The sequence below is a fragment of the Lynx rufus genome, unplaced genomic scaffold (assembly GCF_022079265.1).
Source record: "Lynx rufus isolate CCGP_SWC_20201006 ecotype Redwood Valley unplaced genomic scaffold, mLynRuf1.p SCAF_3, whole genome shotgun sequence".
Taxonomy (NCBI): domain Eukaryota; kingdom Metazoa; phylum Chordata; class Mammalia; order Carnivora; family Felidae; genus Lynx; species Lynx rufus.
The window spans coordinates 187,395,047-187,422,966 of NW_025814845.1; the positions used below are offsets into that span (position 1 = coordinate 187,395,047).

The following is a 27,920-nucleotide window of genomic DNA, read 5'->3' on the forward strand; positions in this document are numbered from 1 at the left end:
CCTGGGTTCCTGTTCTTGGCGCAATGGTTGAGGCGGACCTTTTCCTCGGAAATAATTGCAGAAGACGTGGCGTGATTCCTCCCCTTAGAAAGCCAGGAGTTCGCCCTCTTGAGCACCCCGTCTCTCAGAGAAGGAAGATCTAGCAGCTAGGCACATGGTACCCAGACAGTTACGCAGCCCTGCTCAACCCCCAGACCGTCCTCTACAGGTGTAAGCATTTCATAAACACAAACCAGCTTGCTGGGACCCTTTCCTAGAAGGAAAAGAAGAGAAGGCCGTACGTGGTAGGTCTAGTCTATGCAGAAACATGCTTCTTTAGCTTCAGGCTGATTTAAATGAGCAGGGAACGCGTTCAGGAGACGAACATGACCCTAGCGTTAAAGAAATAGACAGAGGGTAGAGTTGAAGCTAAGAAAAAGGAGGGAAAAGGAAGTGTTCTCAATTCTTTTTTCTTTTCTTCTTCCTAGCAAGAACCAGTTGAGTCATCTTTGGGGCTTAGTAATGGAGTAAGTGATCTTTCTCCTGAGTATGCCGTCCTGACTTCAGCTATAAAAAATGAAGTGGATAGTACGGTGAACATCATAGGTAAACTGTTTTGACATCTCATTTTTCATACACACAAGCAGCCCCCCGGGGTCTGAAGTTTGTAAAACGTGATTTGAAATAACATAGTCAGGGGGAGGAGGTCTTGGAACCATCTGAAAACGCAAAGTTCCAGCCGCTAGATTTCAGGGCTGAAAAAGAAAGACCTCCGAGGTCAGATAAAGGAGCTTGCGATGGGTCAGCCTCAAGAGTGACTTCCCCGGAGAGTCCGGTAGGTGAAATGGGTTTTTTTTTTTTCTCCCAGTGGCTCACGATCAGCAGTTCTCCGTCTTTCAGTAAGCGGTCACGTGGGCAAAAGTGTTATTCATTTAACTTGGGACCCAGGAGAGGGAAGACTGTCCTTGTGGGTCCTCTCTGCCCCTGCTCCCTGGCATACCTCCCATACAAGCGGTGCTCGTTCTTACAAATGAAGGAACTGAGGCACAGAGACCTGTTGCCAGAGGGCACACTTTGATTCCACAAAGATTCTTGAGCGCCTTCTGTATACCAGACTCCGAGCTAGAAATAGGTTGGGGGGCAGGACAGTCTCTGTGGAAGGACGGTCAGTCACCACATAGCGCCACAGATATCTACGGCGCTCGCATTTGAGAAGAATGCTGCAAAGAAAAGAACAAGAGGGAATATCCGGGGCCGGATTTAGATTGGGGGCTTCGTGAAGGAGCGGCATTTCCTCTGCAGTGAGTGGGTGAGGAGGGGCCGCGTGGGGCGGGCCCCAGAACTGTCGGACACGGACCTCAGTGTAGGAACCCACTTGGAGGACTAGGAGGAAATCCAGAGGGGCCGAACGTCCCCCCCCCATCAGAGGGGGACACAGGGTAGGCTCCTGGGGGCCTGTGCAGGCCATGGGAAGGACTCTGGATCTTATTCCCAAACTGCCAGAGAGTATGTTTCAAAAAATACTTATTTTTAAATTTTTATTATTTTATTTAAAAAAATTTTTTTAATGTTTATTTATTTTTGAGAGAGAGACAAAGTGCGAGTGGGGGAGGGGCAGAGAGAGAGGGAGACACAGAACCCGAAGCAGGCTGCAGGCTCCAGGCTCCGAGCTGTCAGCACAGAGCCCGATGCGGGGCTCGAACCCACGAACTGTGAGGTCATGACCTGAACTGAAACCAAGAGTCGGACGCCTGACCGATTGAGCCACCCAGGCACCCCAAATATATATATATATTTTTATCTTGAAGTATAACAGACAGTAAAGTGCACAACCGTTTTACATACACCTGCAATGTAAACGCCACCCCTTGGAGGGTTTTCAGCAGGAAGGTGACCAGTGTGAATTGCATCTCAACCAAGTCCCACTGGGCCACTGCACTGAGTGGACGGTGGGGGTTCTGTGCAGGAGTGGAGGCCAGTGACCTTGTCTTCCAGCTCCAGCCCCAGAATCCACAACCAGGCTCTGCCCTCAGGCGCCTTTGCGTCCCTTAAACTCTTCTCCATTTTGTAGCCTGTCAGGGCTTCTGATGCCGGTAAGAACCAGTGAGATCACGCAGAACCATGAGAGCAAACCTCCTGTCCAGGTACCTTCGTTTCTGGATCCTTAGCCGAGTACTGATGGGAGGCTACGGATGGATGCTGTAAATGTCACTCGCCCCTCCTTCCCCCTGGGTTCTGGCGACTGGGAAGTAGGATGATGTATGCAGGGACTCCCCTGAACGCTGCGGGCTTTGGCAGAGTGCAGTGTGAAGGAAGGACGGGAGCATATGTTGTGAGCTCGCTGTATCAGGGCAGATAATGGCCCTGCCTGCCAGGCTTCCCTTCCTCGGCAGGCAGGCGGTCTCTGGAAAGCCTTCCCCATTGAGCCCTTTAAAAAGAAACAGCAACAACAAGCTAATTTGCCAAGACTCCAGGCACTTTTTCTTAAGATTCAGCTATTTCCAGGGAGCTGGTGGGTTTTGCGCTACCCTTCATTTATGTGGTGAATTCAGCCTCAGATAAAATGGCAAACAAAAGCCGGAGTGGTATCAGAGGGGTTTTTCTGGCCTTTTTTTCCCCCCTTAAACATTTGGTTGAGTCTTTGGCATGTAAATTCTCTGTCAGGTTGATTGTTCTTTGCCCTTTCGGTAGGATTAGTGCTCTAGGGGCTGGTGCTAATTTAATGAGTCATTACTTCCTTACTTCCGGGCAAAGACTGGAGGCCCGGTTTGGTGTAGAACTTGATTACATGAGTCTCTTCCTTGGCCTAATAATAAAATAATAATGGACGCAGTAAAAGGAGTTTGAATATCTTTAATTCGTTGGTGGCCCTCACAACGGTGTATAATAATATACCAAGTGGGTCCATACAAGCATTTTAAAGGAATGGGTGATTGGTGATCCTTGTTAACAGTAGCTCTGTCTCCACTTTTAAACCCTTCACAGATTTTTTTTTGGTCTCCACTCCCACGTATCATTAATTAGCCATTCCCAGCCTGTGTGACTTGTGGACGGAGGTGAGAGACACAGGGATTCTGATTCCGAGGCCACTGTGGAATTTGAGAGATTCGGTTTCTCTTAACCTTTTAAAAACGCTTTATGGAAAACTGACACCGTTTCTCGCGTTCAGTTCATTTGTTTCTAAACCCGGGGTTCATTCCAGTTTTGTGTTTAGGCACCATGAGGAAAACTTCCAGATGTTTTCATTCTACTTTTATAAGCATTATGTTGATAGGGTTCAAATTGGGAACTGAAATGAGTACTTGATATGAGAGCAATTTTTTACACTGTCTGTAAGCTCTTAGGTAGGGAAATAGATTGAAAATCAATACGTCAAGTCAGTGGAGGCCAGCCACCCAGTACATTTTTATTCCAGACAGGGTAGAGGTTATTGTAAGTGAATCCAGTTCAGTGTGGAGAAGGAGAAACGGGGAACGGACCGTGGCCCGGACGCAGGGACTCTTGCTTGATTGCTGTTCTGTTTGACTTTTATTGTTGCCAGAGATGATAACGGTTAGTTACACGCAGGCTTACAGGCACACGCACACTTGTGGCCATCGGCGGGCTGGGTCCTGGGCTTGCCTTCTTGTCCATAACTGCTGAATGCACTTTCAGATGTGCCTAGTGGTGCACAGCAAAAGGGAGCACAGTGTCTCAATACTTAAGATTTGTCTTTTTACTTATTTATTTTTTTTGAGGGAAAGAGGGAGTAATTGGGGGGCGGGGGGCGGGGTGGAGAGACACACACACACACACACACACACACACACACACACGCAGAATCCGAAGCAGGCTCCACGCCAACAGGCTGACGGCAGGGAGCCCGATGTGGGGCTCGAGCTCACCAACTGTGAGATCATGAACTGAGCTGAAGTCAGACGCTCAACCGACCGAGCCACCCAGGCGCCCCAGGATTTGTCTTTTAATGTTCCATCTCTCCTGTCTGATTAAACACACAGGTTAGCGTATAAGATAGCCCAAAGACCCACCCCTGCTTTCCTTTTAAGGAGTGGGGGGGGAAACTCCTTTATTTTTATTTTTACTTTTCTTTAGCATTGAATTCTGTCTTGTGGGGTGGGGGAGGGGGGGAGGACTTCTGTTTTTAGGAAGCGGAAGACGCCAGCAACATGTTGAATTGTTCTGACAATACCCCCTGGCATCTTGCCCAGGTTAGCAGCGCTTTTGCTGAGCCGTATTGAAATCATCTCCGGGCCAGTGTAAAAAGTTTGCAGGTGCGGACATTCTGTCTGACTTGCCCAGGCAGTGCTTTACAACCCCATTGTGTTTCTTGATAAAAGGTAACCCCACCCTTCAATAAAGCAAAGATTGCCCTGTAACAGAGGAGGCTTATTCATGGCTCCAAAGTAAATCCAGCCACCCTTAGTCACGAATAACAATTAGGAAACAATGTAATTTGAATTTTGTCTGGATTTTGTCTGCCCAAATGCACCTTATGGGATGTATGTACTTCTTTTGGTAATTGCTTCCAAATTTGACTGGCTTTGGAAGCAAAGCTTGGTAGCTCTTTTGGACAAGCTTAGGAGCTCAGGTATCACCAGGAAGGACCTGCGTTGGAAGAGAACAGATTCGCGACGTGGGTCCCCACGAGGACCTCATGGTTATGACTCAAGGTTGGCAGCCTCTGGCACCAGAATTCCTAATGCTTTGAGGTCGACCAAAGGTGGTGCTAGGCGGTAGAATTATGTCTTCATCTTTTCCCAGCTCCTTTGCTCACCCTTCTTTTGTTTGCTGTTTTTCCTGGTGCTTAAGATGTAAAAAAAAAAAAAACAAACAAAACTTCATCAACAAGATAAATAATAGCTTGAGATGGCTCTTTATTTTTTTCCATATTTTTAAAAGTTTATTTATTCATATATATATATAGAGAGAGAGAGAGAGTGTGTGTGCAAGAGGGGAAGGAGCAGAGAGAGGGAGAGACAGAATCCCAAGCAGGTTCCGAGCGGTCAGTGTAGAGCCGGACGCAGGGCTCGAACTCACTAACTGTGAGATCATGACCTGAACTGAGATCACACATTGGACGCTTAACCAGCTGAGCCTCTCAGGGGCTCCGTGAGGTGGACCTTTAGGTGGAAGGCATTCCCTGGCAAGGGAGAGGGAGTGAAGGTCTTCCGTGCTCCTTCTCGGGGTGGGGGGGGGGGCTGCGCCTCCTGCCTGTTTCTGGGAGGGCTGAGCTGTTCACCCCCTCACGAGACAAGGCATCCCGTTCTGTTAGGACTGGAAAACGCAGAGCAACATGAAACCCCACGTGAGACGCGAACCCAGACCCAGAACCCATAGTGCACCTTATTTTTCTCCGGTGGACCCGGCCTGGAAAAGCCTGGTCACAGAGATGGGCCTGTGCGGGACACTCTCCGTCACCATGAGCGTGCAGAGTTCCGGCAGTAGTCTGAGCTATGTCTTTTCACAACCTTAAGAAGTTTTGATTTGCCCAAGAAACCTGCCATCCTTTCATGAGGCTAAAGGTTTCTCACCTTCCCCTCTGCCTTGCCACTCCCACCTCATTTATAATTAACCATCAGCTCCTCGGGTTTCTCAAATCCGGCCCCTTCTTTCTATTTCTGATACCAGTCCCAGTCACCTTTGCTGTCGCAGTGCTCTGGTTCCATTCCGCCCCCGCCCCATTCATTCTCCACACAGAGTGACTTTTTAAAAAAACAATGCCAGTCTCACCATGTCACCATTGTCCCCAAGACGAAGATCTGAGAAGATCTGAGTCTCTCTTGTCTCCACAGAGTCCTGGTGACCTGGTCCTTGCCCCCCACTCCTTTTATTTGTATATATACTTTGAATGTTTATTTTTGAGAGACGTAGAGACAGAGTGTGAGCGGGGGAGGGACAGAGAGGGAGGGAGGGAGGCACAGAATCCGAAGCAGGCTCCAGGCTCCGAGCCGTCAGCACAGAGCCCGCTGCGGGGCTCGAACCCACGAACCGCGAGATCATGACCTGAGCCGAAGTTGGAGGCTTAACGGACGGAGCCACCCAGGCGCCCCATGTATTTGGTTTTGAACTTGAATGATTCAGCATGTTGTGACTTCCACGTGCCTGTCCAGCGTGCAAGCGAGGTGGCTCTGGCTTTGTCACTGTGGTGCGCCCCTTAGGGCTCTGTCAGCGCAGCACAGAAAGAAACGGACGTTTGGCAGTTCGGCTGGGAAGCGTAAGCTGCTACCCCGGCACGTCTCACCCACATTTCTGCTCCCAGACTGGTGACCCTCGTGATGTGTTGATCAACTCTCCTGAGATTTTATTGGGGCGGAGTATTTGCTCCCCTTGATGGTAACGTGTGGTGCTGTTTTCTCGGCCCCGTCACCCTCGTGCTTCACCCTGACCTACATCAACCGGTTGAGGTGGGTGCAGGCTGCAGGGGGTCCGTCTGGCCTGTGCGAGGACAGAACTCCATTCTCTAAAGTTATTAACCCTGTAGTGACGGTCTTTCCCACCATTGCTCTTGGACATCTGTCCCAGATCATGCCTGCATTTTATTCATACACACACACACACACACACACACACACACACACACCCTAGATTAGAAAGACTTGGGTTTTAGACCTCCTTCTGCAGATTTTTTATTTTATTTATTTATTTGCCACATGACCTTGGGCAAACTCCCTAACCTCTCTGAGACTCCATGTCCTCAAATATAAGGTAGAAATAATAATACTGATCCTGCCTACCTCACGGGGTTGTTGAGAGCACAAAATGAGCCTAGTGGAAAAGTCACTGTGTAGTTAGAAGGTGGTAAAATAATATTGTGATTAAGTAAGATCTGAGTAAGAAAAGTAGCCTCCAATCTGTGCCTCATCGTCGCAGCTAATATTAACAGTTTCAGTTCTCAGACTTTCAGACAGGACCAAGAAGAAATTTCTCTCCATAATACCACGCTGATGGCCTGATTTTCTGTGCCCTCTGATACGCTTTAACGTTTCATTTACTTATTTTGAGGGAGACAGAGACAGCGGGAGTGAGGGAGGGGCAGAGACGGGGGGAGAGAGAGAGAGAGAGAGAATCCCAGGTCGTCTCCATACTGTCAGCGCAGAGTCTGATGCTTAACTGACTGGGTCACCCGTGCCCCCCTCCCCTAATTAGCTTTATTCTCGACCCTGCAGCTACCTAGGTGACCTTGGCGGTTACTTGTCTGGCCTCTCTGGGTTTCAGCTTTCTTTAGTTATAAAGTGGTAGGACCCAGCCTCCCCGCCTTCAGAGGCCCTTGTTTTCATTTCTAATAGTCTCTGCTATTAAGAGCTTTCTGTGAGGCATGGGGGCAACTGTGTTCTCAGGTGGAGCCCTCCACTAAGTCAACAATTGTTAATAAAGTTGGGATGACCCTTTAAGGAACCACACTGGCTCATCAGTAACCAGCCACGAATAATATTGTTGTAATTCTTAGCAACTAGGTCCAGATAAAATTACATTGCTGTGGGGGACTCTTTCCCTGATGTGCTGGAGAAGCTTGGTGGATTTCAAGCCCCTCCAACCATTGGAGAGTTTCCTTGGCACCCAATATAGAGCTGTTGAAAAGCAATTCCACCGCTGGTTATGAGCCCAGAGTCTCATTAAGGTGAGATGCGTAAGTTTTTATCCTCAGATGGGCTTATTAGGGAGCCAGAGGCGCCCGGTCAGAATTTCCTGAGCTCTCTTAGCTGGGGAGACCATATCGGGGAGTACTTGAGTTGAGCCTTGGGGTCAGGGAAAGTGGAATCTGATGGCTGGTTTTGCCACTTACTGGCTGTCTGGCTCCAAATTAATATTTAACTCTTCATGATGCCTTTTCCTCGTGTCCAGAATGGGGACAGTAATTGTGCCTTCCTCATGGGGCTGTGGAGACTTATAGATGGGACGTACAGGGTGAGTGGGAAAGGCAAAGATAAGTGCTTGGGAAGCCTTAGGCTTTGTACGATTACTTATCAGAGAGGATATTCAGGTGCCTAGCAGGGTGCCACTTGTGACTTTATTTGCCTTAGGGGTTGCTAACAGTTCTGCTACTCTACTACTTGGCCCTCTTTTCAGGTGTCAGGAGTCAGGAGTCGGTGTTACTGGGGGCAAAGGCTAGTGGTTTGGGGAACTCAGGAGAGAGACACAGAGACAGAGATTGGTCAGTTGATTAGGGGTTGTGCCTAAAGCACATCCAAAGAGCATCTCAGATGTTGAGATTTCCCTGTTTCTCTTTTGGGCTGGAACCTTACGGGTTGGGACCTCAATGATGTTCAGATATTAAGTGAAATAATGTAAAATTAACCTCTTCTTGGCCGGTGCACTCAGTTGTGTAACCTCCACTATATTCAAGACCTGCGACATTTTATTACCCCTAAGCATTTCCTCCCCTTACCCCCAGCTTCTGGCAACCATGGCCCGCCCTATCTTCATCATTTCATCTAGGTTCTAAAAAGCCCGGCTCGCCAGAAGTCCTGACATTTGCTAGGAAACATTCATTGTCACATCCGGCCTTTGCAAGCGGCCATGGTCTCCTCTGGGACTCCGGCTCCAGTCGGTGAGCCTTGCGTGTTCATTCATCTCTTTGTTTAGCAGAAATTCACTAGCTGCTCTCAGACATCAGCCACGAGCCTGGGCTACGACTTGACACGCAAAGTTCTAATCCCAGTTCTCGGCTCTCTCAGGAGCCACAATTTGGTGGCGAAGATGACGCATCCAAATAAAAAGTTAAAAGGAGACATAAAGAATTAACTTGCAGTAGGAGGCAGAAAGTCAGGAAGTGTCTCCAGGTCATGTCATGTTAGTGTTGGCCGAGCAGTGGGGACCGCGAGTGAGGGGCGCTCTGGAAGGGGAGGGCAGACAGTTCTGGATGGTCAGGAAAAGGCTCCAGAAAGACAGAGGCATTCTGAATGCTGCCTGTTGTTCACCTTCCCCTTCCAACCCGTGTTACTGCCTCACTGAAGCCTTTGATCCTTCCTACTGGGAGAAAATTCTCTACTGTCTTTTCTTTTCACACTGTCCTAAACTTCACCTCTCGAGCCTTCTGTGCTGACCAGGAGCCCTACGAGACAGCTCACAAACCAGGCCCTTGCTGGCTCGGTCATGTCCTGCCCCTCCCCAGTATGTGACAAGTTGTCCTACGAAGTAGGTGCTCAGCAAATCTTCGTATGTTGAATGACCGGGTAGGGCATTCTGGGCAAAAGCTGGGAGGGCCAGAGTTCCTGGTCAGAGAGTTTGCGGGGCTGTTGTAGAGAGGAAGGCTTTTAAGCTGCTGCCATTGGGTACAGTCCCAGCTCGCTTGCCGTCTATTTGCAATGACATTGCGAGAGAGAATTGAATTTTGGAGTATTGGAAGTTAACGTGGCTTCAATGGAAATCTAATTCATAGAAGAGCCTAATTGCCTTAGTGTGCAGGGTATTACTTGTAGCCAGCCCTCCTCGTACACACGCCCCGTTTGGCTTCTATCTGCTGGCTGGTTTTAGGACTTGGGAAATCTCGTTTTCCTGCCATTTTGTGCGAGAAGAGGCGGAAGAAACTCGAGAGAGGTCGGTGTCAGCACTCAGTCTGTGTCTGGTGAACTGCATAATTGATGCTTTCCTGCTCAAATAGGATAGTCCAAAGATAAAATAAGAATTGGGGAGTCTGCCTGCCATATATAGTCTGCCTTCCTCTTCTTTAATTTTATCCCCTCCAGGAGAACTTCGACAACATTCCATTTCCCTTCCCTTCTGAATGCTGTGGCTTTGTGGATGGTTATCACATCCCCAAATCTTCTTCCCCAGCCTCGTGCGTGCTTTTCCTCTCTTCCTTCCAGAACCCGAGAATTCTCACTCCCTTCTCAAGCCTTCTCCGAGTAGAATCAGGTCATGTTCTCCCTACGTCAGGCTGGTCATTTCATCTCCCTCCAAAAAAAGCAATTAAAACAGGAACTCATTTCTAAACAAAAATACCGGAGCAATGAAAATACTTTGCGCGGTTAAAACAAGCATTTGTCCATGATGGCAAACTTCTCAAGAAGATTGGAACACGGCGGCCTTCTTGCCTACCCTGATGGTCGGGAAGATGCGAGGGACATGGACACCGTACATAATCCACAAACTGTGTGACTTTGGAGAAGTCAGTCTACCTCTCTGTGCCTGAGTTAGTTTCTTAGTTGATCATAGGATGATGGTGGTTTGCCTGTCATGGTCATGGGTGGAAATGTTAAAATAGCTTACACGAGTAAAACATTGACTGTGACGGCAAAGTATTTTGAGGCCCTTGGGAAAACACTGTTATTCCTTTGTTATTTCCATGGGTTTATTGGTGGTGGTTTTCAGGGATATTTCATCCAGTCAGTTGCCAACAGAAGTCTAAGGTCAGTTCTGTTTGAAAGTAGGGGAGGGCATTAGGGACATTCAAATTAAAACCACAGTAAGATACCACTGCACACCTATCAGAGTGGCTGACAGAAAAATAGTGGCCACGCCAGAAGCGGACGAGAATGTGCATAAATGAGGTCATCCATACGTTGCTGGTGGGAATGGGAAACAGTACAGCCACGTCAAGCCAGAGTTTGGCAGTTCCTTGTAGAATGAAACATGAAGTTACCATACGACCCAGCAATTGCATTCTTGGGCTTTTATCCCAGAGGGATGGAAACTTAGGTTCATATAAAACCTGAACACGCATATTCATAGCAGCCTTATTTGTAACAGCCAAAACACGAAAACGGCCTCCTTCCCCAGCCTCTTGGGTGCCTTTCCTCTCTTCCTTCCGTGGCTGGAGAGTTAAACAGACTGTGCTATATCCACACCAGGGAATATTACTCGGCAGTGAACAGGAACCAACTGTTGGTATCCACAGCAACTTAGGTGAATCTCTAGGGAATTATACTGAATAAAAAGCCAATATAAAAAGGTTACTGTGTGAGCTCATTTATGAAACATCCTTGAAATGACAAAAATTATGGAAATGGGGGACAGGTTAGTGGATGTCAGGGGTTAGAGATCATGGGGAAGAGAGGCTGAAGGAAGGTAGATATAAAAGAGTAACGTAGGAGATACTTGTGATGATGGACATGTTTTGTATTTTGATTGTGCTGGCAAACATGAAACTCCATAAGTGATAAAATTGCAGAAAGCTAATTGCGTGTGTGTGTGTGTACACGCACACACACACACACGCACGCACAGGAATACTGAGGAAATCTGAACAAGATGCATAGAATGTTATCAGTGTCGGTATCCTGGTATTGTACTGTAGTCTTAAATTTTAATTTTTTAAAGTTTATTTATTTTGAGAGAGAGCGTGCCGGTGGGGTAGGAGCAGAAAGAGAGGGGGGAGAGAGAAGCCCAAGAAGGCTCTGCATGATTAGTGCAGAGCCTGATGTGGGGCTCGAACTCGTGAACCATGAGATCATGACCTGAGCTGAAACCAAGAGTCAGATGCTTAACCGACTGAGCCACCAGGCGCCCCAGGAATTGTACTATAATCTTGCAAGATGCTTGCATTGGAGGAAACTGGATAAAGGGCACACAGGATCTCTCTATTACTTCTTCCAACTATACGTGACTCTATAATGACCTCAAACTAAAAGATTTGATTAAAAGGAAGTTGAGGCAGGATTCCCAGGCAAGGTGGTCGGAAATCATCTTGTCAGTGTTCTGGGGAGCTGGTGCTACCAATGTGTGTTGGGCTGGGGAAACCATTCTGTTCCACTGTTCAGATATTCCATCCAGTGGTCATGTTGCCTGCAGGGTAGGAAGGGGCTGGGAGTGTGAACAGAGCACCCACAGCTGGACATGACACAATGGAGTGGATTTTGGTGGTCCTTTCTCCTTAATAATAACATTTGGTAATATCTCTCTGGACCCAGGACCTGGAAAATGGCACAACAGCTTCCTTCGGAGCAAGAACAGAGGAAAGAAATGGGTCAAGTTCAAAGCACTGTCTTTCTGGCCCTGGGGCTAGGTCTGGATGCAGCCTCCAGTCCTGCAGGCTTGGCTGTGATTGGATTGAGTTTGGGACATTGCCACATGTAAGCACCATTGGCCAGCATGCTGGAAATAGCCCTGGGGAGCCAGGTTACTGGCAAGCTGCTTCTCTGGAGACATTAACCCAAAGCTAAAGCTGTCCTTCAGTTTCATGGCCGATGACATGTGGTGACTGAGAATCTGACTCCTGACCATTCAGCTTTTTGGGGGAAGGTTTTCTTTCTTGAGAGCACACGTTAGAATCCTGAATCAGGCATCGGCGCCTGATGGCTGTCTTTTCTTTGAAGTTGTAGGACAGTCACATCTGGACAGCAACATCGAGGATCAAGAGATTGTCACTAATCCTCCGGACATTTGCCAGGTTGTAGAGGTGACCACCGAGAGTGACGAACAGCCGGTCAGCATGAGCGAGCTCTACCCTCTGCAGATTTCCCCCGTGTCTTCCTATGCAGGTAAGGGGGCAGGAGGGAAGCTTTGGAACTGGGCACAGATCAAGGTGGGGCAGCCCTTCAGGGTGGGGCCACCCACCCTCCACACAGCAGAGGATCTCTCCTCCGTCTTGGGAATTATTCTGGCTTTATTGTCTCAATGAACATCTCCTTGGGTACTTTTGTTCCCAGAAGTCATGGCCATAGCGTTTCTTTACTTGATCGCTCATAACATCTTTGTGCATGACTAACAAATACTATTTCTTTGGAGAAGTAGTACATCTAAGGCTATTTTGTTTGCAGAAATCTGGAAGGGTGTGTTCGTTCGGTGGAATCTGAGTTTGACCAAAAACTGGATAGAACCTCGGGGACCATTTCTTCCAGCTCCTTCATTTTTACAAGTGAAACACTTATTCTAGGTCACGTGGCCAGTGAGGGTTTGGGTCAGGACTTGAACTCAACCTTGAGTCCTGGACCTTCATTCCACTCCGGCAAGTTTACTTGTTTCCACATATTTTCCCCTTCTTTTTCAATTTAGTAGAGCTTCTAATCAGGCGAGGTATCTGATTCCCCAGAGAAGGGCCACATAATGACCCAGGAATAGACTCAGACAGCCATAGGATTAGAACGAGTTTCAGTTGGTTCTTCGATCCTTACAGAACAAACTGATGAGTCCTTTCTCTGCCAACATTACATCATCTTATACTCTCTGATGATCTCTAATTTTGGGGGCACTTGGTTATATTTAGGAAATATAAATCCTGAGTCGATGTTACTGCTTGCAAACATTACAAAAAGAAAGCAGAGGTCCTATCATGAATAACTACAGTCAGCTCATAAATGTTGAGGAGTCCTTCCCAGTGTCCTTTAGTTAGGATGCTGGTCCCGTGACTGACACACAGTCGTGTTGGAATTGGGTTGATCATGACAGGTTCCTTGTGAATTATCAGCCACTAACCTAACCTTTTAGTTCCTGAACATCAACTTTCTGGGTTTGTTTGGGTTTTTTTTTTTTTAGCTTATGTTTTAAAATCGTGGCTAAATAGACGTAACACAGAACTGACCATTTTTGCTACCTTTAAGTGCACATTGCAGCGGCGGTAAGTGCCTTCACAGTGTTGTGTCGTCGCCATCCCCGCCATCGGTCTCCAGAACTTGTTCCTCTCGCAAAACTGAAACTCTGTCCCCATTAAGCACGAAGTCCCCGGTCCCCTCCCCCCAGCCCACCAAGAGCGACCGCCATTCTGCATTCTGCTTCTGTGAACTTGGCTACTGTTGGGGGTACCTCATGTGCGTGGAATCAAACAGTATTCCTCCTCTTGTGATTGGCTTGTTTCCTTTAATGCCCTCAAGGGCCTACCTTTCTTCTGTGCTAAGAACATACAATGAATGTGAGATCAAACCTTGCCTACAAGAACCTTCTAATCTGTCAAACCGGATAAGCTTGTCATTATTTATTTGTCACATTTTGAGCCCCTGCATGTGCCTTTATGGTCTTTGCCAGGCCCCAGGAAGAATAACTACTATTTGCTGCAAGTTTCTCGTGCCCCGGGAACTGGGCTAACGGCCTGGTATCAGCTGACTTGTTTAATTATGAGAATAACCCTGTCAGCCTGGGTATCATCCTTATTCCCTCTTTAAAAATGACAAAACTCAGGCCAGTGTGGGTAAAGCAGCGTGTCCGGGGACGAACAACTGGTAAAACAGATAGAATCCACCTACATGTGGCTGGTGCCCCAAGCCTGTACTTAACTGCCCCCCCCACCCTGCCCGCCCTCCCCTGTTATGCTGCTCTGGACAGCTGCACAGGGTTTTCCGTTCAGTGTGCACCCACAGCCCTGATCTCAAGGACCCACCGAAGACGCAGAACAGCATGTTTATGCCTTAATTTTACAGCTCAGATAACACTAGGTTACTTTGCTTATATTTACATAGCTATGGCTAAAAACGAGTGACTTTCTTCTATATCATGAGCTACAGGCATTATTCCACCCCGTGGGTTTGTTGTTTTAAGGGTCGTAGTTTTATTTTTTATTTATTTTTTTTTTCAACGTTTATTTATTTTTGGGACAGAGACAGAGCATGAACGGGGGAGGGGCAGAGAGAGAGGGAGACACAGAATCGGAAACAGGCTCCAGGCTCCGAGCCATCAGCCCAGAGCCCGACGCGGGGCTCGAACTCCCGGACCGCGAGATCGTGACCTGGCTGAAGTCGGACGCTTAACCGACTGCGCCACCCAGGCGCCCCTAAGGGTCGTAGTTTTAGAATAGATGTTTCTGTTTATCTGTTGAAGACTTTCCGAAGACTTCTTGAGGACTCCGGAAAGACATTTTCTTGCTATTCTTCCCTCGGTGGCATTTTGCCTTAGCAGAAGAATCCCAAGGACAGCTGATCCGTGCAGAGAGAAATGAAAATTTCATTACCCTTTTCAGGATCTTTGCATAGATTTGAAAAGAAGGATTCCAGTGCAGGCTGGCAGGCAGCTGGGGGGGTGTTGTTGGAGCCTGGCTTTTCTGTCTGGCCTTCGGTTCTTTCCATTGTTTTTATTGTCTGAATTCTCCAGAACCTTTTGGAGTGAGGCTCATTGGCTAGAGCCAAAATGTTTCATCACGCTGCTTTTCTGGAGCTTACAGACGTGAAATGTACCTGTTACGGATGGTGGCTGGTTTAAGTCTTTTCGACAGGAGTTTTACAGCTTTCTGCTAGGAGAGGCAGCTTTTTGGTTGTAATTCACTCTTCTTATTTTCTGTTCCCCAGATAGGCTGTTTGTGTTTTCATGATAAGATTCCTTTGTTTGGACTGGAATTCAACTGTCGACTTCCTCCAACCATTTTCATTCACTTGTTTAGGAAACTGGTATTCGGAGGCTGTTGTTTATTATTTTTTTACCCTCACTGATCACTGAAATCTAATCCAGTAGTATTACAAAACCACATTCAGTTTTGCAAGTCTGTCTAAATTTTGTGGCGAGCAAGAAAAGAGGTGGTTTCTTCGAGTGGAGGTACTTGTGTTGGATGTTTGAAGACAATATAAAATTCTTGCTGGATTCTTAAAACTTTCACCCTGGGGAGAGATAATCCCAAAGACCAACCTTGGGAAACTCTGGAGGACGGTCATTTTATATTTAAAGGTTTATTATAAAGTGGCGCCTTGCATGATGTATCTATGGCACCAGGATTTTATTAGGTAATTGATGGTTTAGTAAAAGAAAGCCATAGCAATATTTTGTGGAGGGCTGGACGAGAGGATGGAGAAGAGTTAGAGAAGAGAATATAATACAAAGGATTGATTGGTTATAACCAAGAGAATGGAAATTGCCTATTGACCTGGAACTGGCAGTGAAGACTTCCTTAAGGAAACCATAGTAGGCTTGCATTTGGTTGGGTGGGGCAAAGATAAAAGTGCTTTGAAATTAAGAACACTCTGATTTGAATCTTTTGATTGAGCTTTCCAGGGAGTTGAGCAAAGGATGGAGGGAAAGAAATCCTTGTCAATCTTATTAATAAAGCTTATGGAATAAGAGCCTTCCAGAAAATGTACCAGGGTATCAGCATGCAAAAAGGCTTTAACATTACACATATTGCATGATTGCACATGGCACATATTGTGTAAAGACATATTGTTTTCCTCCCCATAATGTTCCTGAGGTGTTTGGACAGTAAAAACTGTGCTAAAGTGGAGTGGGAACCCAAGACTAGTATCATCCTAGAACCACAGCTCTGGAAGAAGAACCTCAGAGATCAGCCTACCCAAGGGTTGACCCCCTTCCCTCTCACCAGTCACTTTCAGGGAAACTGGGACCACCGTGTTGAAATGAGCTACTCACGTACCTGTTACCGCTCTGCACGTACTTTATTTAAATTTTTTTTTTTAATTTTTTTTTGAGAGACAGAGACAGAGCACAAGTGGGGGAGGGGCAGAAAGAGAAGGAGACAGAATCTGAAGCAGGCTCCAGGCTCTGAGCTGTCAGCGCAGAGCCCGACGTGGGGCTCGAACCCACAAACCATGAGATCATGACCTGAGCCAAAAAGTCAGACGCCCAACTGACTGAGCCACCCAGGCACCCCTGCACGTACTTAGTCACTAGTGCTGGTCAAGCAACTCCCAATTTTTTTTTATTCCATTGTATTCACAACCAGTAAAAAACCAAATCCAGACTAATCAAAAGGGAAAACAAAATAATAGTACAGGCTGATATTGGGCAGTAGCATTGACCCAGAAGCAGTAGCTCCAATGAACACATTTGTCACATACAAAAGGATCTCAGGGTGCCTGGGTGGCTCAGTCAGTTGAGTGTCTGACTTCGGCTCAAGTCATGATCTCATGGATTGTGAGTTCGAGCCCTGCATCGGGCTCTGTGCTGACAGCTCAAGAGCCTGGAGCCTGCTTCAGATTCTGTGTCTCCTTCTCTCTCTGCCCCTCCCCTGCTCATGCACTCTCTCTTTCTCTTTCTCTCTCTCAAAAAATAAACATTAAAAAAAAGGGGTGGGGGGTCTTGAGAATGTTAATGGTGTGGAAAACCAAGGAAACAGAGGAAAATGGGCCTGTGTGCACCTCAAAGACACTGTGAGCTGGTGATTTGGGGCAGCCAGTAGAGCTGTAGTTATTCCAGAGAGAAGGGTCTCGGGTCCCCAGGCTGGAGCTTCACGCATCCATCTGCTCCTAGGTAAAAGGCACTCAAGGCCATTCTTTTAGACAACTAAAAAATCTCAGCTTGCTATTATGGAGCTGTTGTTATATAGTGTTATGAAATGGAGTTACTTCAGAAGTGATCTTAATCTAGAAACCATGCTCTCCACTGACATTTGCATTAAGTTCAGAACACGTATGTCTTTTCTTGTCTCAGACCGTCTCCCTGCAGTTGAAAACTGGGTACTTAAAGGCAGTTAACATTCTGATGGTGGTCATGGTCTCTGCGAGGTCTTCCCAAGGAGTCTCCCCAGGGTCTGCCTTCCAACCTGTCCCGCAGCTGGGGCTCGGGCTGTGGCGGAATCCCGGAACCTTGGTGGTAACTGCTCATTTTCACATATCTCCAGCCCCCGACACATGCCTGTTGGCATCTGTTTCTTTTTATTTCAAGGGGAAAGGAACCGAAGATGATGGCATTTAGGGAGGGTACTTAGGAGCAAAAGGGGTCTAGACGTGTAGGAAAGGAAGAGAAACCTTGGCTTTGGAGCACAAAGAAAGCTAAGCCTAAAAATGGAAAGGGGATCTTGAAATTTCAGCTGGAGGAGCAGGAGAGCTTCAGGAAGCAGGGCTGCTGCGTTCGGTGCCCGGGGCCCTGGGCTCAGACGCACAGTTTTGTTTTCTCTCTTCTGTGCTGACTCAGGCCACAACTCTGGCAGGTTTCTCAACATCTCTGTTCCTCATTCTTCTTGGGAGTGGCAATACTGATTCCTGCCTCCTCGGGAGACCGAGCTAGCCCAAGGGTTCCGTGAGCAGGGGAATTTTCCTTTTTTGTTGTTTTTAACTTGTTTTTGTGTGGAAACGTTTCTTGTGCCTGGTGTTGCCAGCCAGCGTCGTTAGCGGCCGAGGCCCGGCCTTGTCCCGGTGGCTGTTGCTCCCAGTTGGGGAGGGAAGTCTTGTCAGTCTGAGGAGAGGAGAGGCCCGTATCCTATGTAGTTGCTCCTGGTCAGCCCTCGGGGATCACTCAGGCCCTGGGGGTGGCGGGCTGGGGGACAGTCACTGGAGGACAGTGGCTGATCCAGGTGTAAAAAGGCTCCAGGGTGGGCCCAATGTGGTCAACATTCTTGATTTGTCTGGTTAAGGAATGAATGAACCTGTGGCCCAGTTTATCCGTTTCTTCTTTAACCTTGACTTCATCGAGATCCTGCTCTGTGGCCAGTGCTCCGGGTGGGTGAAAAGGCTTCGTCTGGGCTGGAGCCATCGGGGTCCTGGCTGTGCCACCCGCCAGATGTGAGACTGGAGGCCAGTCCCTCAGTAGATTTAGGATGGAAAGAGGTAGAAGGTGCTAGAACACATGAGCTTTTCTGCATAAGCGGGGGGGTTGGGGGGGTGGTATGGTAATAGGAGCTGCTCCCCGACTGACGATCTCAGTCAGGGCTGAACAAGACCCACGTGCAAAGACACCAGCACGGCTGACACAGCTCTCTAGAAAAGTACATTGTTATGCGTTCTCTAGGCCTTGTCTGTAAATGAATGACCCAGACTCCGAGATCTCTAAGGGTCAGTATATTTCTCTGCCCTCTGTGCTTTCGTTTCTCCATGCTGCGAACACTGAAGAGCCGCACGCCATCATTTTTTTATTTAAAAACGAAATTTTTTTTTTTACCTAAAAAATTTAATTAATTAATTATTTATTTATTTTAATTTTATTATTTTTAAATAAATTTTAAATAATTTTTCAGCATTTTAGTTTAATTTTTTTTCTTTCTTTAAAAAAATCCTGTATGCACAGGTGATGTGTGATCAATCACTTGCTATTGACTTTGACTGTGTTAATCTACGTGTTGTGCAAATCCAGTGTTGAGCAAGGCTGATGAACTCAGGATAAAGGTGTGCTATCGTTTATTGAGGGTATGCTGTGGGCCAGGCCCTGTGGTAGGCCTTTTCCCACATATCCCCTCGCTGATTCATCACTCAATCCTCTTTGGAAGATGTCAGGACTCCTGTTTTACAGATGAGGAAGCTGCATTTTGTGAAATTGAGTAACCTGCTGTGTGTCTCACAGCTGGCAGACTGAATTGGGATGGCAACCTAATTGGTTATCTGTCGCTACACAACAACATAACCACAGACTCAGTGGCTTAAAACAACACACATCCATTATCCCGCCCCAGTTTCTGAGGGTCAGGAGCGCAGGCATGGCTTAGTGGGGTTCTTTGCTCAGCATATTGCCTGCACAGACCTATGGCCAAGGTGCGATCCAGGGCTGCTAGCTCGTCTGAGGCTGGAAGTGGTGGGGAGAGTCTTCTTCCAAGCTCACATGGTTTGGGGTGGGGGGGGGAATGTAGTTCTTTGCAGGTTGGCAAACTGAGAACCTCGGTTTCTTGCTGGCTGTTGGCTGGAAGCAGCTCTTACTTTTTGGTCATGCAGACCTTCCCAACATGGCTTCCTCAAAGCCAGCCAGGGAGAAAGTCTCCTCACGGGACAGCATTCGGTCCTCCTTAACGTAACCACACACATCCCATCGCTCACTGTGTTCTGTTGCTTCAAACCAAGTCTCAGGTCCCACCTACGCTCCAGAGGAGGGAATCCCAACGAGCAAGTAAACACCAGGAAGGAGATGAGGATCATGGGAGCCCCCCTAGCATCTGTCCACCACAGTAACCCGGGTGGGAAATGTAACTTTATAAACCCAACATAGAAGTACGAAAGGGACATGAGGTAAAGGACCAGATCCAAGTAAGTGGGGGTAATCCAGGAAGGCTCTGAGTCGGGACTTGAGTGAACTGACAAGGATGGAAAGAAAGCACGAGTGGGGTGCGTGGATGGATCAGCCCTGAGGAAAGGGGGTGAGGCAGACGCAGCAGGGAGCGGAGAGCAGATTGGCATCCTGGGGACCAACACCCCATCCTGGGAGGCAGCGGCCATGAGAAAACATAGCCTGGCCCCCAGAAAGGGAGCTACCCCCCAACTCTAAAACTTTTGTCGGGAGGGCCAAAATCAGAGACATAAAATCCACTGCAATGTCTCCCGAGTCCCAAGTGCTTAACTTTACAAAGGGGTTGAAGATGAGTTCGCTGACCCATTTCTTTTGGGAAAAAAAAAAGAAGTGCTGATAATATTTTTCAAATACTGCCTGAGCCTCACGACAGTTGGAGCGGCAGGAATGATGGCCCTGTGTTTTTCTCTCTGTGAACAGAAAGCGAAACTACCGATAGTGTGCCCAGTGATGAAGAGAGCGCCGAGGTAAGCATGGCGGCCGCCACTCGGCTCCAACCGATGCTCTGGGAAACCATTCCCATTCCCATCCAGCACCTCGGTGTCCCGGCTGCTGGTTAAGCTGCTCTGCGTTTGATCATGAGTTTTCCTGGAGGATTGTGTGTGTGTGTGTGTGTGTGTGTGTGTGTGTCTTAAAATATACATAACATGAAATTGACCACACTTTTGGATTTTGAATTCTAAATTTAAGCTTTGGGACCTGAACGGGAGGCAAGAGAGTGAGATGTTACTATTAGAAAAAGAGGCTATGACGGCAGGAAAAGGAAACTCAAGTGGAGGCCAGGAACTGTTGATATTCTCACCACTATAAACATCCCAGTTCAGCCGCAGAAATAGAACGTCCAAGTGGCTAAGAGCAGTGACCGGAAGTAACTGTCAGAAAGTGCTAATAAGCAAATGTATCGGCACCTTTACCTGGAGTCCCCTCTCTCTGTGATCGGCGCCGAGGCTAGATGTGTGTTCAGTCTGGATTCCCAGTCGCCTGCTTCCCATTTCCCTGCTCGAGGCTGGGCTCACACAATGGCAGGAAATGGCTGTAATGTGATGGAAAGCATTCCTGCTAAGGGCCTGCTTTGTGTCTGTATTTGAGGTAGAGAGACTGACCGACTAATGGTTGTTTTTAATTCGTCATTTCCCAGTGTACTAAATACTTCAAATAGAGTCCAGGAATTCTGCAAAGACAGGAAGCGTAGATGCTCACATGCCAACCCTGTTTCTTCAAGGTCAGAAATTCCAGCTCATCCTCTGAGCGAAGCCACCTTGGAGGCCCCCTGTTTGCTCGGCACACTGGAGCTCTAAGCTATACCCATTTGAAGACAACGGAAGGGCTTCTACCCTCCGAGTTCCTCACTTCCCTTTCTCTGAAAACGCAGATTGACTCAAAGATTGGATTGGGCCAGGAGTGAGGAACCAAGTCTCTATGACAGACCAGCCATGATGACCTAAAACCTAACCGAATGATCAGGCTGGGTGGTTGGAGGAGAGGGGAACCAGAAACCCAAGTTGCTGCCTTGTTTTCCTGCCTTCATAGAACAGTCTTGCCCGTTTTTTCTGGGAGGTAGCAAATGGGAATTGATAAAAAGGGAAGAGAAACCATTGCTTGGGATGTGAATAGCTGGGTATGGATGTCAGTTGAGGGCTGTCGAGATGCTAAGCTTCTGTTCATTCCACGCCTCTTAAGAAATTCATTTAACACACCGACACGTGGGAACAGTGGTGCCTCTTTATAGAAAGCCGTTCGGTGGAAGGCAAAGAAAAAAGATGTATCTCTCGATTATTTTTCTTTGCAAGGGACGACCACACTGGCGGAAGAGGAACATTGAAGGCAAACAGTACCTCAGCAACATGGGGACACGAAGCACCTACCTGCTGCCCAGCATGGCGACCTTCGTTACTTCCAACAAACCTGACCTCCAGGTCACCATCAAAGAGGAGAGCTGTCCGGTGCCTTACAACAGCTCGTGGCCCACTTTACCAGACCTCCCCCTCCCGCCCTCCGTGACCCCAGCGCCCAGCAGCAGTCGGCCAGACCGGGAGACGCGGGCCAGTGTCATCAAGAAAACGTCAGATATCACCCAGGCCCGCGTCAAGAGCTGTTAAGCCTTTGACTTCCCCCGGTGGTTGTTGGGATGTCTTGGCTGTGTTTTGTTGTTTGTTTGTATTTTATTTTTCTCTCTGACACCTATCTTAGACAAATCTAAGGGAAAAAGCCTTGACAATAGAACATTGATTGCTGTGTCCAACTCCAGTACTGGAGCTTCTTTTTAACTCAGGACTCCAGCCCATTGGTAGACGTGTGTCTCTAGAGCCTGCTGGATCTCCCAGGGCTGCTCCCTCAAGTTCAAGGACGTCATAGGACCAACACCCACACGGGCAGCGCGGTGCTGCATTGCCTGCGGTCAAGGCCAGCACAGTGGAATGGATGCCTCAGAACGGATGAGAAAATGTGAACTAGCTGGAATTTTGTATTCTTGTGAATATGTACATAGGGCAGCACTAGCGACGTTGCAGTCTGCTTCTGCACCTTATCTTAAAGCACTTACAGATAGACCTTCTTCTTGTGATCTTGCTCTATTTCACGGCACATTTCAGCGTTCCCCCTTCGCGGCCCTTTGTGTCCTGCCTCCCGGCCCGTCCCCTCCACTTCCTTTCCTCCTTGTCCTCCCCACAGAGGCTGTGTTCCGCATCCCTGAGGAGGAGAAGAAGAAAAAGAGCTTCTCCACAGATGTCCCATTTTTAAGACTGCTTTAAAAAAAAAAAAAAAAAAAGAAAGAAAGAGAAAGAAAATCTAATCTGCTGTGCTTGAATGCCACGCGGTACAGAGGAAAACTATCATGGAGATATTATGCAAATTCCCAGATTTGAAGACAAAAATATTCTAATTCTAACCAGAGCAAGCTTTTTTATTTTTTATACAGGGGAATATTTTATTCAAGGTAAAATTCTAAAGAAAATATAATTGTTTTTTATCTTTTCTACAGCAAATTTATAATTTTAAGATTCCTTTTCTTGTTTATCAGCAGTTGTTATTACATCCTTGTGGCACATTTTTTTTTAATTTTGTAAAGGTGAAAAAGCTTTTATGAGCTCATGTAGCAATCAAATTATCCTGTGGATTGATAATAAATGAATATGATATATAGTTAAATTTTTAATGGGCATCATGCCTGACTTTGTCTGTGTCTACTTGGGAGCATCACCATGGGACAGGGCTGGCCAAGTATCGTTGCTTCTTGGGCATCAAAACTTTCTCCCATTTCAACCACGAGAAACCCCGGGGGGTTCTTAACCTTGAGGACCAAATGGCCTCTTCTCTCGAATGCTCACCGTGAGCCAGGTGCCAGGCTGCGTGTTTTACAGGAGTTCCCTTTCTCACTCATCAAGGTTGTGTCCAGGATAGGGACTTCTCTCCATCTCACATGGAAGAAATGGTGACTTTTAAAATGCCTTTACTCAAGGTCACATGGGTAGTAATCAAGGGCACGAATGAAGCCCAAGTCTGGTGTGACTGTGGAGGCAGTCATTTACGTGCTCCCCCCTCTGCTTCTCCACCTCTGTGCTTTTCCTGTTCTTCCCCATAGGCTTATACATAAGACAAAAATTTTGTATTTTTAAAAAAAAATTTTTTAAGAACGTTTATTTATTATTGAGAGACAGAGTGTGAGCATGGGAGAGGCAGGGAGAGAGGGAGACACAGAATCTGAAGTGGGCTCCAGGCTCTGAGCTGTCAGCACAGAGTCCGACACGGGGCTCGAACTCACAAACTGAGATCATGACCTGAGCCAAAGATGGACGCTTAACCTACTGAGCCACCCAGGCGCCCCCGAAAATTTTGTATTTATGTCACACACCAGGCCCAAGGGCAAGACGTTTTCAGTAACAGGAGGTACCTGTTGGGTTCCTAGTCTACATCAGTCCTCATTCCAGGACCTGACCCTTAGACCGAGAAGCTGCCCTCAGTACATAGGACATGTCTTTTTGCATGAGAAAACTCCAGACTCCATCACCCATTTGTCATTTCAAGGTGTATCCCTGACCTTGGCAAAGCCACTGCGCTAACCTCTCCTGCTTCCGAGATGTCTACGAAATCCGAAAACTGAGGCTTAGCTGCCTGTCTGCTACCTCCAGGGTTGTGGAGGAGATTGCCAAGTTAATTTTTGAAAAGGTTCCTTCAATGAAAGGACAGTGAGCTGTTTTTATGCTTTTCTCCATGTGTGGCTACAGACATAATGAGTGGTCATAACATTATCCAGCTCTGAACGGAAATTAACTGAAGCATTTTCCTGGTTGATGTGTTGAAATGCCACATCTGGATGGTTGACTGCTTCTGCGAGGAGCACTTTGTGGACCGTGTGTTTACCTCAATTTCATGGGTGAGCCTCACTTTCTTAGTGAAAAAAGTCCCAGAGAACCTACTCGTCTTCAGAGTCCTAAATAGAGGAGTCCAGCTCTCTGTGACTTGTATCTAAGTCCTTTTATTTGGTCCTCCCGTTTTAAAATAAATTAAAAAAAAAATCGTAGCAGAACGTGGCCCTAAGCCACGTGGCCTGGCAGTCACTGGGTTGTGGGTCGCTCCTGGTCCCCGTCCCCTTCTCTCTTCCCAGCTTGCTTCTCTGAGGAGCCAGCTCACATCCTGCCCCTTTGCGCAGCTCTGCGCCACCCCCGCTTGCGTCCCCCACCTCTGTGGTTGTAACCAAGACTTCCAGAACCTGACCAGGTGAAAGAAAGTTCAGGATTTGGAAATGCACAATTGAAGTCCCAAAGATAATCATCCATGGCCGTGGAAAACAGAATCCTGTTTAAATTCTTTCTGAGGAAGGCTGTATTGTTTCTAAGTGTTACTAGCCAGTTGCGTAGGAAAACAATGGTGGGGGTTGACATGAGGAAGAAAAGCAAATGAGATGGGGCATCTCAGGGACTCAAGCCTCAGACCTTGTTGTTGTCAGTTAGAGGAAGTACAAGGGACATGTGCTCCGTTTGGCTAGCGTCTGTGTGAGCTGATAGGCTTTTATGACAGGCTGTGTGTGTGTGTGTGTGTGTGTGTGTGTGTGTCTAAGTAGCAAGTTCGATGGAACGACTTCTGGAACAATAATCTCCATTCTCTGCAGCCAGCATCCAGGGCTCTCCCCTGATAACAGAAACAGTGTACAGCTATGAGCTGTGAATCCAGTGACAGTATCTTTCTCCCAGTCAGAAGGCCGAGAGAACCCAGCACATCCTCCAACTGCACAAGGCTTCCAGAACACCATTTGCAAGTATCTAAATAAATCCATGCTCAACCGTAGCATTTTTTCAATGTTTTGATGAAGTGACTGCCAAAGGAGGTGTTTAGTCTGTTCAAATGTATTTATAGAGGAGAAGAAATACACATGGAAAGAAATCCACACAAATCCATTGGACATCAAACCCCCCCAAACAGTATCCCTTTTTTGCTCCTCACTTCTAAAGTATACTAAACTATCAGGTACCCACTAAGGAGATAAAAATTTTAAGAATGAGGAAGATTAGAGATTTGGTCTCAGCATTCTGAATTTTAAAACTTGTGCTTTTGGAAATATTTTGCATGTGAATGAAAAAGACGTTAAGCCCCAATGGCCTCCTGCCCTAAACCAGAGAGAGGGAACATTAGACATTCCATTTGCTTGAGGCTATTCTTTGAACGTTGAATTCATTAGGTTTTAAAAGCCCCTGTTATTCTAGCTGTGGACCAACAGACTCAGATAAAAGGTGAAAATAAGAACCCCACTCTTCTGCCAAATTTCTACTGAAGAAAGACAAAGAGCAGGCGAGGAAGAGGTTTGCAGCGAGGTAGCCGAGAAGGGTCCCTGGCATGCCGTCTCAGTACCAGTTTCGGTTTGGAAAGAGAATGGAAACAGAAACTGGTTTTTACCTGGTGGTGTTCAGTTACCTCATCCTAAAATCCCATCCAGTGGTGTACCCAGAGCCACGATGATCAGAGCCAGCGGGAGGCGAACCTGACCAGCCAAGGGCACCGGGAGCCAGCTCTGCGTCTGTTCCCGGGCCACAGTGGACCCCTTCCCAAGAGTGTCACAGCCCACGGGACTGTAGGCTTCTCGGGGCTGTGTCTCAGTCATGCCTGCATCCCAACATGAGGAACAAGGTTGGCAGTCACCCCCAGAATCTCCTCCTCCTCCTAAGAGATCGACCATTCCTGTGTCAAAAGGACAGGGCTGGGACTCGGGAACGTGGCCAGCCCCAGACCTGGAGAGGAGCCCCACGGCGTGCCAAGAAGGTGCTAGGTGAAATGTTAACACCCTGAGGCTGCCTGGCCTCTGGGCCCCAGCGCGCCCTTCTGGACACTGACCCCGTCCCCCCGCTGCAGCTCGGGCATCCCTGGCTGTGCTGTGGGGGCAAATGAGGGTTTGTAGCATTTCCTTCTGTGGCTGTGCTAACAACAGGTGCAGGGGCTCCGTGTCTCTGCTACTGAAAATAGTGCCTGGAAGGAAGGAAGTGGCCAGGCCTAATAGCTGGTTTTAGCAGAAATGTTAAGTCTGTCCAAGAACTTGAGTCATGCTGTGGAAGGAGCAAGATGCAGGACATTTCAGAGTGCACACAGTCCGAAAAACATTTTCTGGAGTCCTTTGACCAATTTCATTAGACGGAAAGCTGCATGTGCACTTCTGTTCCTCTAAGCAAAGCTGCTCTTTGGAAGTTGGGTCATTTGCTCTGTAGCTGCTCTGTAAACACACGGGAATGGAGAATGCTGGCTCCGGGGAATGTGTTGTGCCGGGATTGTGCAAGCACCGCTCGGTGAACCCCTTACACGCGTGGCTGGAGAAATACCACCATCACATGCCATGGCCTGCGCAGCAACCAACAGTTGATTGTAATAACACAACTGTTTTTGCAGGTGCAAAAAATTCCAGAGCGACTGCATCTCTCAGTTTCTGTTTTGGTTGAGAAGAACGTTTCAAAATTGAAACACCCCAACACCCATCCACATGAATCCTCAGGGAAGGAGAATACCCAAGATGTTCCATCCACCAAAAGCTTGGGGCCTAGATCTGAGGATGCTCATGTTCTCCAAATTCTCCCCAAGGCACCAGCTGAAAGGTGATGACATTTCGAATCAGCAAGTTCTATGCTTGAACGCGCTGTCTGAAGTTTCAGGATAATGTTAGCAGCTAAAGGAGATGAGTTCCTTTGGATTAGGGATGGCTAAGCCCTTATTCACTCCTAGAAATAACGTTGATAAATAGTCTCTGTGGAGTTCACTGTTCTGACTCCCAAAGAGGTTATAAACTCGGATCTAATGCGATAAATCCTGCAGTACCTTTTTCTCTGGGAAGTTCACGTATCGTGGTCTTAATGTAACAATGGAATACAGAAGAGATTTCATTTCATATTCATAGGCTGAGCTCCAACACATCCAGGGTAGAGGCAAACAGGAATCTTAGTAAAAGTGCAAATTACAACTCCAAGCCTTTGCTCAAATTTCACCCCATGGCTTCAGGGGTCACAGCAACACGGCTGTGATCTGGGAATGAAGACACAGGCTGGTTGAATAGATTGATGTTTGCAAACTTTTATGTGCAAGGTTGATTTAAAGTAATGTGATTCCAAATGCCTTTCTGTAGCATCTCATGAATTTAATTAGGGTCACCAATCATCTTGGTTTGCCCAGGACTGAAGGAGTCCTGGGATCAGGGGACTGGGCCGGGGGTGGGGTGGGGTGGGGTGGGGTGGGGGGGCTTTAGTGGTGAAACTGAGAAAGTCTCAGGCAAGCTGGGAGGAGTTAGTCACCCTAAATTTAATGCCAAGATCCGGAGAACAGATACCATTTTGTGTTCTTTGAGGATTTTCTAAACCCAAGTGGAAGCTTCATGAGGAGGTGTTATTGAGGGTATATTGTTGATGAGTCTATTACTAATACATTAACTTACTTTTTTTTTTAATTTTTTTTCAACGTTTATTTATTTTTGGGACAGAGAGAGACTGAGCATGAACGGGGGAGGGGCAGAGAGAGAGGGAGACACAGAATTGGAAACAGGCTCCAGGCTCTGAGCCATCAGCCCAGAGCCCGACGCGGGACTCGAACTCACGGACCGCGAGATCGTGACCTGGCTGAAGTCGGACGCTTAACCGACTGCGCCACCCAGGCACCCCCTAATACATTAATTT

The 27,920-nt window shown here is 47.4% G+C and overlaps 1 protein-coding gene across 5 annotated transcripts in view; it reads left to right on the forward strand.

Annotated features, from left to right (window-relative positions):
* The window catches only part of IRF2 (interferon regulatory factor 2), an 87,455-nt gene extending 64,522 nt beyond the window's left edge, over positions 1-22,933 (forward strand). For 4 of the 5 annotated variants that reach the window (XM_047091070.1, XM_047091072.1, XM_047091073.1 and 1 more), the window contains 4 exons: positions 468-585; positions 12,234-12,398; positions 20,200-20,246; positions 21,570-22,933. In XM_047091070.1, coding sequence (XP_046947026.1) covers positions 468-585; positions 12,234-12,398; positions 20,200-20,246; positions 21,570-21,878 — 639 coding nt within the window. In that variant the 3' untranslated portion in view covers positions 21,879-22,933. The remainder of the gene's footprint in view (positions 1-467; positions 586-12,233; positions 12,399-20,199; positions 20,247-21,569) is intronic. The other variant, XM_047091071.1, reaches the window with a different exon arrangement.
* Positions 22,934-27,920: the final 4,987 nt, after the last annotated feature.